The 11,728-nt window shown below is 69.6% G+C and overlaps 1 protein-coding gene across 1 annotated transcript; it reads left to right on the forward strand.

Moving 5' to 3' along the window:
* Positions 1-60: 60 nt before the first annotated feature.
* LIN7B (lin-7 homolog B, crumbs cell polarity complex component) lies at positions 61-4,539 on the forward strand. Its single transcript, XM_074937831.1, has 6 exons — positions 61-137; positions 974-1,092; positions 1,619-1,690; positions 2,152-2,361; positions 2,774-2,937; positions 3,548-4,539. The coding sequence occupies exons 1-6, from the start codon at positions 98-100 to the stop codon at positions 3,567-3,569; spliced, it is 627 nt and encodes a 208-aa protein (XP_074793932.1). The 5' UTR covers positions 61-97; the 3' UTR covers positions 3,570-4,539.
* Positions 4,540-11,728: the final 7,189 nt, after the last annotated feature.

Raw genomic sequence — 11,728 nt, forward strand, 5'->3', positions numbered from 1 at the left:
CCACGTGCGCGCAGGCACATCCCCCCCCCCGCCGTTTCCCCCCCTAGGCCCCCCCATCGCCCCCCCCCGCAACGTGGGGCGGGGCCGGTGCGTGAAGATGGCAGCGCTGAGCAGCGAGCCGCTGGGGCTGGAGCGGGGTAAGGGGGCTGGTGCAAGGGGGCCGGGACAGGTGGGGCTGCAGTGGGAAAAGGGGGGGCGGGGCAGGTGGCGGGTGCAGCGGGGCCGGGTGGGGGGCAGGTGGTGGCTGATGCATCTGGGGTGTGGGGTAATATGGGGGTCAGGGCAGCAGTTAGCTGTGGGGGGCAATGGGAGGGCAGTGCAGGTGGTGGCTGGGGGTCAGGGCAGGAGTTAGCTGGGGGGTGATATGGGGGGCAGTGCAGGTGGTTGGGGGTCAGGGCAGCAGTTAGCTGGGGGGGTGATGGGGGGGTCAGGGCAAGAGTTAGCTGGGGGGGTGATATGGGGGGGTCAGGTGGTAGCTGGGGTCAGGGCAGGTGTTAGCTGTGGTGGGGGGTCAGGCAGGTGGTGGCTGGGGGGCAGGGCAGGAGTGTGATGGGGGGGTGATGGTAGGTCAGGGCAGGAGTTAGCTGTGGGGGGTCAGGGCAGGAGCGTGATGGGAGGTCAGGGCAGGTGGGGGGTAATGGGGTCAGGGCAGGAGTTAGCTGTGGGAGGGTGATGGGGGGGCAGAGCAGGTGGTGGCTGGGGGTCAGGGCAGGTGGTGGGGGGGTGATGGGAGGTCAGGGCAGGAGTTAGCTGTGGGGGGGTCATGTGGGGGGGGTCAGGGCAGGTGGTGGTGGGGTGATGGGGGTCAGGGCAGGAGTTAGCTGTGGGGGGGTCATGTGGGGGGGGTCAGGGCAGGTGGTGGTTGGGGGTCAGGGCAGGTGTTCGATGTGGGGGGGCGATGTGGGGCAGCAGCAGGCAGTGAGTTTTGGGGGGTTCTCCCTGCCCCCCGTGTGACCCCCCCATCCTGTGGCAGACGTGGCGCGCGCCGTGGAGCTGCTGGAGCGGTTGCAGCGAAGTGGGGAGCTGCCCCCCCACAAGCTGCAGGCTTTGCAGCGGGTTCTGCAGAGCAAGTTCTGCTCGGCCATCCGCGAGGTGAGACCCCCCCGGGACCCCGAGACCCCTCTGGGCCCACAAGCACCCGCACAAGCAGCCCCACATCCACCCCTGCACCCGAAACCCCCGTACTGCTTGCACCCCTTGTTCATTCTCTGCACCCCCAGACCCCCACGATCCTCCAGGCCACCTCAAACATCTCTGGGACCCCCCCTGCTCTGCACCCCCAGTCCCCCTTCCCCTCTAAGAGGGTCCTGCAGTTCAAGATCTGCTTGGCCCTCTGGGAGACCAGACCCGCCCGAGCCCCATCCCCGGTCACCCCCCAGGGGGTTGCACCCCCCCACCACGCCCACCCCGACCCCCTGGGGATCCCTGACAATGACCCTCCATGTTCCTGCAGGGGCCTTGTCTCCTGCTGGGACCCCCCAAGCCCTGAATCACCTGAGAGCCCAGTGCCCTGGCTGCACCCCCGTTGCCCCTGCCCCCATCTCCCCCAACCCGGCAATCGCCCGGACTCCTGGCTTCTCCCCGAGACCTCGCCTTCTCCCCCGGTCTCCTCCCCCAGGTCTATGAGCAGCTCTATGACACGCTGGAGATCGCGGGCAGCGCCGAGATCCGGGCCCACGCCACAGCCAAGGTACGGCCCCCCCCAGGGACCCCCCAACCCCCGAGAGCCGGGCCTGGGTACCGCCCCCCCCAGGACCCCCTACCCCCTGAGATCTGGGCCTAGGTACGGCCCCGCCTGGGTACACCCCACCCACAAGAGCCGGGCCTGGGTACCCTCCCCCAGGACTTCCCAACCCCTGAGAGCCGGGCCTGGGTACTGGCCCCCCCCCGGGAAGCCCCCACCCCAGAGATCTGGGCCTGGGTATGCCCCCCGCCCACGAGAGCCGGGCCTGGGCACCACCCCCCCCAGGACCTCCCCACCCCTGAGAGCCAGGCCTGGGTACCGTGCTCCCCCCCGGGGACTCCCCCACCCATGAGAGCCAGGCCTAGGTACTGCCCCCCTTGGGCGCCCCCCCCGAGCGCCCTGCCTCTGTGCCCCCAGGCCACGGTGGCAGGGCGCCCCCCCCGAGCGCCCTGCCTCTGTGCCCCCAGGCCACGGTGGCGGCGTTCGCGGCGAGCGAGGGTCACGCCCACCCCCGGGTGGTGGAGCTGCCCAAGACGGAGGAGGGGCTCGGCTTTAACATCATGGGGGGCAAGGAGCAGAACTCCCCGATCTACATCTCCCGCGTCATCCCCGGTGGCGTCGCCGACCGGCACGGGGGGCTCAAGCGGGGGGACCAGCTGCTGTCCGTCAACGGCGTGGTGAGCAGGGGGGACTGTGGGGGGTGGCAGGGGGAGGGGGCTGGGAGGGGACATGTGGGGAGCCATGGGGGGGGTGATGGGGGACCAGCATGGGGGGGCACTGGGAGGGGACATGGAGGGTTGATGGGGGGCATTGGCTTGGGGGGCATCGGGAGGGGACATAGGGAGTGTGGGGGTGCATGGGAGGGGACACGGGGGGGCACAGGGGGTCTGGCGTGGGGAGGACACAAGGAGGGGATGGGGGGCTGGCATGGCGGGCACCGGGAGGGGACATGGGGGGGGTGCAGGAGGGCTGGGGGGGCGGCGTGGGAGGGGACATGGGGGTGATGGGGGGCTGAGCGTGCGGGGACACGGAGGCGGCCGCGGGCAGTGGGGCCGTGCCCTGACCCCCGTGTGTCCGTGCGGGGGGCAGAGCGTGGAGGGGGAGCAGCACGAGAAGGCCGTGGAGCTGCTGAAGGCGGCGCAGGGGACGGTGAAGCTGGTTGTTCGCTATACGCCCAAGGTGCTGGAGGAGATGGAGGCCCGCTTCGAGAAGATGCGCACGGCCCGCCGGCGCCAGCAGCACCCCAGCTACTCGTAAGGGCCCCCCGTGCCCCCCCAGACCCCCCAGTGTCCCCTGCGCCCCCCAGTGTCCCCTGTGCCCCCCATGCCCCCCCTGCGCCCCCCATGCCCCCCCTGCGCCCCCCAGTGTCCCCTGCGCCCCCCAGTGTCCCCTGTGCCCCCAATGTCTCCCTGCACCCCCCAGAACGCCCTGTGCCCCCCCAGTGTCCCCTGTGCCCCCAATGTCCCCCCGCACCTCCCAGAACACCCCTGCCGGTGCCAACAGCACCCCAGCTACTCGTAAGGGCCCCCCGCGCCCCTTTGTACCCCCCAGTGTCCCCCATGCCCCCCAAACCCTCTGTGCCCCCTGTGTCCCCCCGAGGCCCCTTGTGCCCCCCAGTGTCCCCTGTGGCCCCCAAACCCCCTGTGCCCCCCAGAACCTCCCGCCACCACCGGAAGCCACACAGCTACTCGTAAGGGCCGCAGAGCCCCCATCCCCTCCAGAATCCCCCCAAGCACCCCAGCTACTCGTAAGGCCCCCCCAACCCCCCAGTGCCACGAGCAGCACCCCAAAAAATCCCTCCGTGCCCCCCAAATCTGCTTTGCTTCCCTGGTCTGACGAAAGCCCACTCTGTTCTCTCCTCAGGTCTCTGGAGTCGCGGGGATAGCACCTGTCTCGTCCCACGCTGGGGAGGCCGGGGGCCCCCAGGCCCGGCCCCCCAAAGATCCCCCCTCCCAGTTTTCGTGTGTAGCTGGGTCTATTTATCCGGCCCGCGCCGGCCCCGCCGTGAACCGTATTTATTCCCTTATTTAAAGCTGACCCCTGTGTGTGAGCCGGAGTGAATCCGCCCGCCGGCCAGGCTCCGGGGAACGACCCCCAAGTTGGCGGGGGGCGGTGAGGGGCATCCTGGCTTAGGGGCAGGGAAGGGGAAGGGGAATGCTGGAGAAATTCACTCCCCCCCCCCGCCCCAAACCACCCACCTTACAGGATTCTCCTTCACTTCCTGTCCCAAATTCTTGTGCATCTTTGCCCCCGCGCCCCACCCCAGAGGGGCTGCGTTCCAGCCTGTTAGGATGCAGTTCCGAGAGTGGCCACCAGGTGGCGACTTTGCTGCTTGACTGGGGGGGGGGCGCGACACTGACACTGGGCTTCATGGTGCGTTGGGTGTTGGTGCCCCTCACTCCCGACCCGCAGCCCCCGGCTAGCCTGGCCCTGGCCTTTCCAAGGCGGGGGAACAGAGACGGGGGGCTGGGCTCCCCTCCCCTCCCGCCTCCCAGATGGGCTGGGGGGAGGGGGCGCGGGAAATGACCTTGGGAATCGGGGACACGCCCCTCCCCCAGGAGTGAGTCACCCCCTCAAGTCAGTGTTTCTGGTTTGGCTGCTGGGTCTGCCAGGGAAAGACGGGGGTGAAATTCCCAGAGAGGGAGTCAGAGGGTGGGGCTGGGAGCCAGGACTCCTGGGTTCTCTCCCCAGCCCTGGGAGGAGAGGGGGGTCCTAGTGGGTGACTCCCACTCCCCGCCCCTGCTGTCCGTCCCTCCTCCCCCCGCGCCCGGGAATGTTCGTGCCCTTTGCCGCGGCTCCTGATTGTGCTGGGGGAAAGGGGGTTCCTGAGGGTGAATAAACCGATGCGAGTGAGTCTGCGAGGTGCGTGTCTGTGTCCTTTGTGCCTCGGCCCCGGCGCTGGGGCTCCCGTCTCAAGGAGGACGGTGGTAAATTGCAGAGGGGCCGGAGAAGGATGCGAGGGCCGGAAGACCTGCCTGGATGCTGGACAGATTCAGGCGGGAAAAGAGGTGGATTGACCCCCACGACCCGATCCGCCGGGGACCTGATCCTGGGGAGACAAGCCGGCTCCCCCACTTGGCGGCATTTCTGGGGCGCCGGCTCTGATCCGGCCCCAGGGCTGGGGACCGGCTGGCTCAGGGGGGCAGGAAGTGGGACATGAGAGTTGGCTGAAAGCCGGGGCGGGAGGGGTTGCTCCTGAATTCATGGGCTCCCCCTCCCCGCAATGCTCGGATCGATCTGGAGTCCAAGCCTGGCCCTCCCACCACCGCAGTGGCTTGTGCCTGCCTCGCATCCCCGGCCTGGCTTGGCGATGCCTGGAACAGCTGTCACGGATGGACGCAGGTTTGCGCCTGCATTTATAGATGGCTGCTGCGTCCGATGCAGCTCGCAGGCCAGCTGCCGCCTTTGCAGCTGCACCGGTGGGGTGGGGGGGCTGTGTTTTGGCCTGTTGCAGATCTCAGGGTGGCGCGATGGGACCCCATGGTGCCGGTGCGGTTGGTTGCAAGCTCCTCGGGCAATGCATGGCCTTCCCAGCGGGCCGAGTTGCACGTTGGAGCGTTGCATGGATTGCTGCATTCCCGCCCCGGTGAACCGTGATGCCACGGCACCTGGGTGAAGGCGCTGCTCCGCGTTGCCGACAGTTGTCGCGTCTTTCTGGGGCGGGGCAGTTTGCTGCCCTGCCGGCTGGTTCTCTGGGGTGTCTCTGCGGCTTCTTGCATTGCTGTGGGCTGGGGCGAGTCACCGGGTTGCATGCACTGCTGCATGTCTCATGGTGGGTTGCAGCAGTGCCTGCAACGTGGAGAAATGAGCACGTTCGGGTGAGGCAGGCAAAGGTGGCGTCAGATGGCGCATTACTCTGGGCTGCCAGGATGGTGCCTTTCCCCGGGGGTTGGGGCATGTTTTAGGGGTGCACGGTTTGGTGCCTTTCTCTGGGGGTTCAGGGTTGGTGCATTTCTCTGGGGGGTGCGGAGTAGGGGCCTTTCCCTGGGGGTTGGTGCATTTCTCTGGGGGGTGCGGAGTAGGGGCCTTTCCCTGGGGGTTGGTGCATTTCTCGGGGGTTGGTGCATTTCCCCAGGGGTTGAGGGTTGGTGCATTTCTCTGGCGGTTGATGGATTTCTCCCGGGTTTTGTGCATTTCTTGGGGTGCAGGGTTGGTGCATTTCCCCGGCAGCTGATGCATTTCCCTGGGGCTTGGTGCATTGCTCGGGAGTTCAGGGGTTGGTGCATTTCCCTGCAGGATGGTGCATTTCTCAGGGGGGTGGTGCATTTTTCTGGGGTGCGGAGTTGGTGCATTTCTCGGGGGGTTGGTGCAGATCGTGCGGGGTTGGTGCATTTCTCGGGGGGTTGGTGCATCCCCCCCCCCAACGGCCAAGCTTCTCGCGCCCGCCGCACACCGGATGACATCATCCTGAAAGCGAGCCCCGCCCCCGCCCTTCCTCATTGGCTCCCCCGCCCGGCAGCCCCTCCGCCATTGGCCGCCGGGCCCGGCCGCTCGGAGCCGCCCCCTCCCACCCCCGCGACTGGGCGGGGCCTCGCGGCCGCCCCGGAGTCTGCCGGGCTCCCGTTGGCCGGGCGGCGCGTCACTCAGGGCTCCCTTAAAGGGGCCGGCGCCGGTGGGGCGGGGTGGGGGGTGGCGCGGAGGGGGCCGGGAGCCGCGTCCGGCGGGCTCCGGCAGCGCGGGGCGGGGGAGGGGCGCGACCCCCGGGCGTCCGCCGGCTCCGGCTCCGGCTCCGCAGCATCGGCACCGGCCGCCGCAGGTACCGGCGCCCCCCCGCATCTATGCACCCCCCTAGCCATCCCCCCTGCCCTGCATCTCCACCCATCCCCCCTGCCCTGCACCCCCTGAGCCCATCCCCCCGACCCCCCTTAGCCATGCATCCTCCCCCTGCACCCTCCCCGCCCTGCACCCCCACCCATCCCCCCCGCCCTGCACCCCGGCCCCTTCATGCCCCCCACCCTGCATCTCCACCCATCCCCCCTGCCCTGCACCCCCAGCCCATCCTCCCTCCCCTGCACCCCCCTAGCCATGCACCCCTGCCCCTTCATGCCCCCCGCCCTGCATCTCCACCCATCCCCCCTGCCCTGCACCCCCTTAGCCATGCATCCTCCCCGTGCACCCTCCCCGCCCTGCACCCCCACCCATCCCCACTCCCCCTGCACCCCCCTAGCCATGCACCCCCACCCATCCCCCCCGCCCTGCACCCCGGCCCCTTCATGCCCCCCGCCCTGCATCTCCACCCATCCCCCCTGCCCTGCACCCCCTGAGCCCATCCCCCCGACCCCCCTTAGCCATGCATCCTCCCCCTGCACCCTCCCCGCCCTGCACCCCCACCCATCCCCACTCCCCCTGCACCCCCCTAGCCATGCACCCCCACCCATCCCCCCCGCCCTACACCCCGGCCCCTTCATGCCCCCGCCCTGCATCTCCACCCATCCCCCCTGCCCTGCACCCCCCAGCCCATCCTCCCTCCCCCTGCACCCCCTTAGCCATGCACCCCTGCCCCTTCATGCCCCCGCCCTGCATCTCCACCCATCCCCCTGCCCTGCACCCCCTTAGCCATGCATCCTCCCTGTGCACCCTCCCCGCCCTGCACCCCCACCCATCCCCACTCCCCCTGCACCCCCCTAGCCATGCACCCCCACCCATCCCCCCCGCCCTGCACCCCGGCCCCTTCATCCCCCCGCCCTGCATCTCCACCCCTCCCCCTGCACTCCCCTAGCCATGCACCTCGGCCCCTTCATCCCCCCTGCCCTGCATCTCCACCCATCCCCCGTGCCTTGGCTCCCCCAGCCCATCCCCCTGCCCCCCTAGCCATGCATCCCCCCTCCCCAATCCCCCGCATCTGCACCCATCCCCCATCCCCCTCCCCAGCCACGGACCCCTCCCCTTCCACCTGCGTCCCCCAGCCCGTCTCCCCTGCCTGCCCCCCTAGCCTGCCCCCCTAGCCTGCACATGCCCTCCCCTTCCACCTGCATCCTCCCGCATCCAGCCATGGACCCCCCCATGAACCCCTCTGCATCCCCCAGTCTATCGCCCCTCCCCCAGCTAGGCACCCCTCCCCCCACGCACATCTCCACCCCCCCCAACAAGCAGCTGCCCCCCCAGCCATTCACCCCGCTGCACCCTCCCCCCTCGCTCTCCGACATTCTCCCAGCTCCCCCTGCCAGAGCCCCCCCAACCTCGCCCCCCCCCCGCACGCACCCCTCTCCCTGCCGCAGGTAGGAGCTGGTCCAGGCCCCCCCCATTCTCCTGTTCCGGCCTCCGCAGCATCAGACCGGCAGCCACTGCAGGTAGGAGCCGGGCAGGCCCCCAGTGCCCCCCCCAGCCCCTGTGTCCGCCCCCTCCCACTCCCCCTGCCCCCCTCCCGCTCCCCCAGCCCCTGTGTGCGACCCCTCGTCTGGCCCCTGTGTGCGCCCCCCTCGTCCGTCCCCCCCCCCGCTCCTCCAGGCCCTGCACGCGCCCCCCTGCCTGGCCCATGTGTGCGCCCCCATGCTTTTCCAGCCCCTGCCTGGCTCCCCCAGCCCCTGTGTGTGCCCCCCTCCCACTCCCCTGGCCCCTGTGTCTGCCCACCTGTCTGCCCCCCCCCACTTCTCCAGGCCCTGCATGCCCCCCCTGAATGGTCGCTTTGTGTGCCCCCTGCCTGCCCCCCCTGCTCCCCTGGCCTCTGTATGCGCCCCTCTGCCTGACCCCTGCGAACCCCCCCACACTCAGCCCCTGCCTGGCCCCCTACTCCCCGGCCCCTGCGTGCGCCCCCCTGCCTGGCTCCCCCTACTCCTCCAGGCCCTGCACGCACGCACCTCCCTGCCTGGCCCATGTGTGCGCCCCCACGCTTTTCCAGCCCCTGCCTGGCTCCCCCAGCCCCTGTGTGTGCCCCCCCCTCCCACTCCCCTGGCCCCTGTGTCTGCCCCCCCCCCCACTCCTCCAGGCCTTGCATGCCCCCCCAAATGGTCGCTTTGTGTGCCCCCCTGCCTGCCCCCCCTGCTCCCCCGGCCTCTGTGTGCGCCCCTCTGCCTGACCCCTGCGAACCCCCCCACACCCAGCCCCTGCCTGGCCCCCTGGTTCCCGGCCCCTGCGTGCGCCCCCCTGCCTGGCTCCCCCCACTCCTCCAGGCCCTGCGTGCATCCCCCTGCCTGGCCCTTGCCAACCCGGGCCCCTGCCTGGCCCCCTGCTCCCCAGCCCCTGTGTGCGCCATCCCTGCGTGCACGCCCCTGCTCCCCCGGCCCCTCTGCTCCCCAGCCCCTGCATGTGTCCCCCTCCCCACACCTCTGCATGCACCCCGCCCGCCTGGTCCCTCGTTCCCCAGCATTACCCCACACCCGTGCATGCGGTGCCTGGCTCCCCCAGCCCCTGCTGGTTCCCCCCCTGCTCCCCAACGCCCCCCCCAGCACCTGGTGCACCCTGCCCCCTAGCCCAACCCTCCCTCTGCCTGCGCCCCCCAATCCTCCCCCTGCCCGCACCCAGCCGCAGGTGTGAGCTGCAACCCCCGCCCCACATCTTCCTGTCCCGGCCTCCCCAGCCCCCACCCCGGGTACTGGCTGGGCGAGCCCCCAGGACAGCCCCCGTCCCTGTGTCCCCTCACCTGTGCCTGCCATCCCCTGCCCAGCTGCCCCCCTCAGCCCCCCCACTCTTTCCCTGTCATACCGTCCCCCCCACCTCCTCCATCCCCCTGCCAACACCCCCGCCCCCCTCTCTGCTTCATTCCCCCCGTTCTCTGACTTCCAGCCTCTGTCCTCAGTCCACCACCCCCACCGCGCCTGGGGGCCCTGCGTCTCCCCCCCATGGATGGGGGGGGCTGGATCTCCCCATGTGCCTGGGGGAACCCCTCTGTCCCCTTCCAGGAGTCCACCCCCAAAATCCATGGGTGAGGGGGCAGGGCAGCTGGACTGTGGGGGGGGGGGATCCCAGCTGAACCTGCAGGTGGGGGGGCATGCTTCAGGGGGGCTGGACAGCTCTTCCGTCCCTTCCCCCAACTACATTGTTTTCCTGGGGGGCAGGGAGAGCCCCCCCAGATTTTCTCTTCACTCTGGTAGGTCAGAGCTGCCCCCTCCCCACCCCCACAGATCCATCCCCAGTCTGTGGGGCACAAACCGCCTGACACCCCCACAGCTGGGTGCATGACGGGGCTGCAGGGTCTGGCCCAGCGGGGCCCTGGCATGTGCGTGCGCGGCCCGTGTGCCCCACTCCGGCCGTGCGACCCACGGGGCGCCACGGACGCTGTGGGTGCCACCTGGGCCAGGCTGCTCTGTGCGAGCCCAGCTGGTGCGTGGTGGGCACATGACCGCACACGCCAACACACATGTGTTGGGGGTGGCTGGGACCCCTTCCCCCCCCCGCCCCCCGTGGAAGTTGACGTGGTTTCCCCGGTCAGGGCCATGAGGGGAGAAGGGGTTTGGCCCTAGGGCCCGTGAGAGGCGTGTCAGGGCGTGTGTTGGCGTGTGTCTGTGCACAAGTACCGTCTGAGTGTGTCTGTGCGGGGGGGGGCACCAGTCCTGTCGCTGTCTATAAATATCCCAGACGAGGTGTCTGCGGGCGCAGGCCCTGCAGCTGGGGGGAGGGGGGCGCTGGGTGTGTTTGTGTGTTGGGTTATTGCCTTTTGCCCGGGTGTTGCAGCCTGTTTGGGTGTTGCACTGTCGCGTTGTGTCGGTCGTATGTTGTGTGGTGTGTTGCCGTGTGTGTGTAGCGCCGGGGGTCTTGCCTTGGGGGTGGGTGTCGCGTTGTGTCGGGAGCGGGTGGTGCTCTGTGTGTGGTCCAGTGTTGTGTTGTGTGTGTGCATAGCGCTGTGTGTTGTGTTGTGTCGGGAGCGGGTGTTGCATTGCGCTGTTGCATGGTGGACGGGTGTTGCGTTGTTGTCTGTAGCCTGTTGTGGTGTCTGTTACAGTGTGTGTGTGTGTCGCACTGTTGCATTATGGACGGGTGTTGCACCGTGGCTGTGTGTTGCATTGGGACGGGAGTGAGTGATGCTGTGTGCATGGCCCACGGTTGCATTTGTGTGTGTGTGTAGCCCTGTGTGTCGCATTGTGTCGGGAGTGGGTGGTGCTCTGTGTGTTGCATTGTGTCTGTAGCATGTGGTGTTGTCTGTTACTGTGTGTGTGTCGTACTGTTGCATTGTGGATGGGTGTTGCACTGTGGCTATGTGTCGCGTTGTGTCTGGAGCGGGTGAGGCCGTGTGCGTGGCCCAGTGTCGGGTTGTGTCGGGAGCGGGTGAGGCCGGGTGTGTGCCCAGTGTCGCGTTGTGTGTTGTGTTGTGTCGTGTCGGGAGCGTGTGAGGCCGTGCGTGTGGCCCAGTGTCGGGTTGTCGGGAGCGGGTGAGGCCAGGTGCGTGGCCCAGTGTCGCGTTGTGTGTGTTGTGTTGTGTCTGGAACGGGTGAGGCCGTGTGCGTGGCCCAGTGTCGTGTTGTGTCGGGAGTGTGTGAGGCCGGGTGCGTGGCCTAGTGTCGCATTGTGTGTGTCGTGTTGTGTCAGGAGCGAGTGAGGCCGTGTGCATGGCCCAGTGTTGCGTTGTGTGTGTTGTGTTGTGTCTGGAGCGTGTGAGGCCGGGTGCGTGGCCCAGGTTCGGGTTGTCGGGAGCGGGCGAGGCCGGGTGCGTGGCCCAGGGTCGGGTTGTCGGGAGCGGGCGAGGCCGGGTGCGTGGCCCAGGGTCGGGTTGTCGGGAGCGGGCGAGGCCGGGTGCGTGGCCCAGGGTCGGGTTGTCGGGAGCGGGCGAGGCCGGGTGCGTGGCCCAGGGTCGGGTTGTCGGGAGCGGGCGAGGCCGGGTGCGTGGCCCAGGGTCGGGTTGTCGGGAGCGGGCGAGGCCGGGTGCGTGGCCCAGGGTCGGGTTGTCGGGAGCGTGTGAGGCCGGGTGCGTGGCCCAGGGTCGGGTTGTCGGGAGCGGGCGAGGCCGGGTGCGTGGCCCAGGGTCGGGTTGTCGGGAGCGGGCGAGGCCGGGTGCGTGGCCCAGGGTCGGGTTGTCGGGAGCGGGTGAGGCCGTGTGCGTGGCCCAGGGTCGGGAGCGGGCGAGGCCGGGTGCGTGGCCCAGGGTCGGGTTGTCGGGAGCGGGCGAGGCCG

This window comes from Natator depressus, chromosome 23, assembly GCF_965152275.1.
Source record: "Natator depressus isolate rNatDep1 chromosome 23, rNatDep2.hap1, whole genome shotgun sequence".
Classification (NCBI taxonomy): Eukaryota; Metazoa; Chordata; order Testudines; family Cheloniidae; genus Natator; species Natator depressus.